General features: G+C 33.1%; 1 protein-coding gene across 1 annotated transcript in view; it reads left to right on the top strand.

The window, feature by feature from the left end:
- Nucleotides 1–585: 585 nt before the first annotated feature.
- LOC108689889 (putative odorant receptor 92a) overlaps nucleotides 586–1712 on the top strand; it is a 4218-nt gene continuing 3091 nt past the window's right edge. Inside the window, exon 1 of the mRNA XM_018196844.1 lies at nucleotides 586–1379. Coding sequence (XP_018052333.1) covers nucleotides 586–1379 — 794 coding nt within the window. The remainder of the gene's footprint in view (nucleotides 1380–1712) is intronic.

The following is a 1712-nucleotide window of genomic DNA, read 5'->3' as shown; positions in this document are numbered from 1 at the left end:
TTCTTCTAGTTAGCATCGATATACTTTTCGATATTATATAGTTATGTCTATTCAAGATATGGAAACGACGTTCGTAATATGCCTGGTTGAAATTTCTTGATAACGGTAATTAAATATTTCTTTTCAATACTGCTTTCCGTATCAACCAACAAAATAAGATTTATTAATCTCTATATTGAAAAGATTTATGCTTAACGCTAAATAAATATATTCTAAAACAATAATACACATGTTATTATCTTGTGTAATATCATGTAAAACAATAACGTATATCCAACATAAATCACATTTATTTTACAAAAATTACAAAAATTACAAAAATTAATCAATCACACATAGTTGAAAATTACATGGAAATAGTACAAGCAATTTTACATGCTATAGAAATCCCTCTGTTCAAGTAACAATTTAACGAAGCAATATTCCCCTCGACAAAATTGATTGTTCAAGCACACGCAAGCTACTTTTCCCCTTTCCTGTCCTGACAATGTTGAAAGCATCTGCGATTGTCATGCGCAATTTTTTATTATCATGCTATCGACGAAGCACATGCACCAGTCGCCTTCGCGCCATCGTGACGATAGTATGGCTAAGCTTAACATCCCCTGGTCGAATGTGAACAGTGAGAGGGATATAATCAAAGCGCTAATGTGGAATCGATGGATACTACGAATTCTCGGAATCTGGCCATTGGTTTATTCGAATACTACAAAGATCGAGAAAATATTAGCGACAATATCATTCGCATTATGTTGGTCCGCGCTCAGTTTTCTTTTGATTTCCATGATCATTGTTACGCTATCAAAACACAGTGCCACAAGCGATAAAATTAAAGTGTTAGGTCCGTTATGTTATGTGTTTGTCGTGACGTTGAAATATTTCTTCCTGATTCTTCATCATAAAAGCATCCAGCAATGTATTCGCATACTGAGTAGTGATTGGCGTACAATCCAACAAGAGGATCATCGAAAAATCATGATTAAAAACGCAGCGAAAAGTCATGTGTTATCCAAGTTTAGTATAATATTCATGTATTGCGGAGGCTTGTGGTTTCATGTCATGATGCCGTTTCTATCACATACTATCAACAAGCAGAATGTCACTATTAAACCAATGCCTTTTGCCGGCTTTGATAACATTTTTAACTTCCATTTAATGCCAGTTTATGTGTTTGTTCTTTGCGCGCAATGGTTTTCCAGCATCATATTATTCAACGTCACCACGGCAGTATGCTGCTTAGCAGCCATGTTCGTATCTCATGCTTGCGGCCAAATCGAGATCGTAATGGATCGCGTAGAAAGCTTTAGAAAAGGTGCACAAAGCAATCACATGAAGCAATATATGGCAATTATTGTAAAACATCACGTGCAATCATTGAGGTGAGTCTTGCATATTATTACGGAAATAATTATCTGTATCAGATCTGTATCATCTGTATTTCCCCCCCCCCCCATGTATATTATTTAAATTAAAAATTTATATAAACATAGCATAAAAAATATTTACAAAAGTAAAAATGTAAATCTTTTAATTTAAATTTTTATACAGATATATAGAAATATTTATAAATGAAAATTAATGTAAATTTAGCTCCTATTAACTATTCTCAATAACTACGTTTAGCAGAAAAAACTAATTACGCTTAGTGATTCTTTAATATGATTAGTTCTTGCCTTTAATTCTTTGTTGGATCTAAATTTTGAAATCAACCT

Source organism: Atta colombica, unplaced genomic scaffold (assembly GCF_001594045.1).
Source record: "Atta colombica isolate Treedump-2 unplaced genomic scaffold, Acol1.0 scaffold281, whole genome shotgun sequence".
Lineage (NCBI taxonomy): Eukaryota > Metazoa > Arthropoda > Insecta > Hymenoptera > Formicidae > Atta > Atta colombica.
The sequence above is the reverse complement of the archived record's forward strand: the minus strand, read 5'-3'. Positions and strand labels throughout refer to the sequence as shown.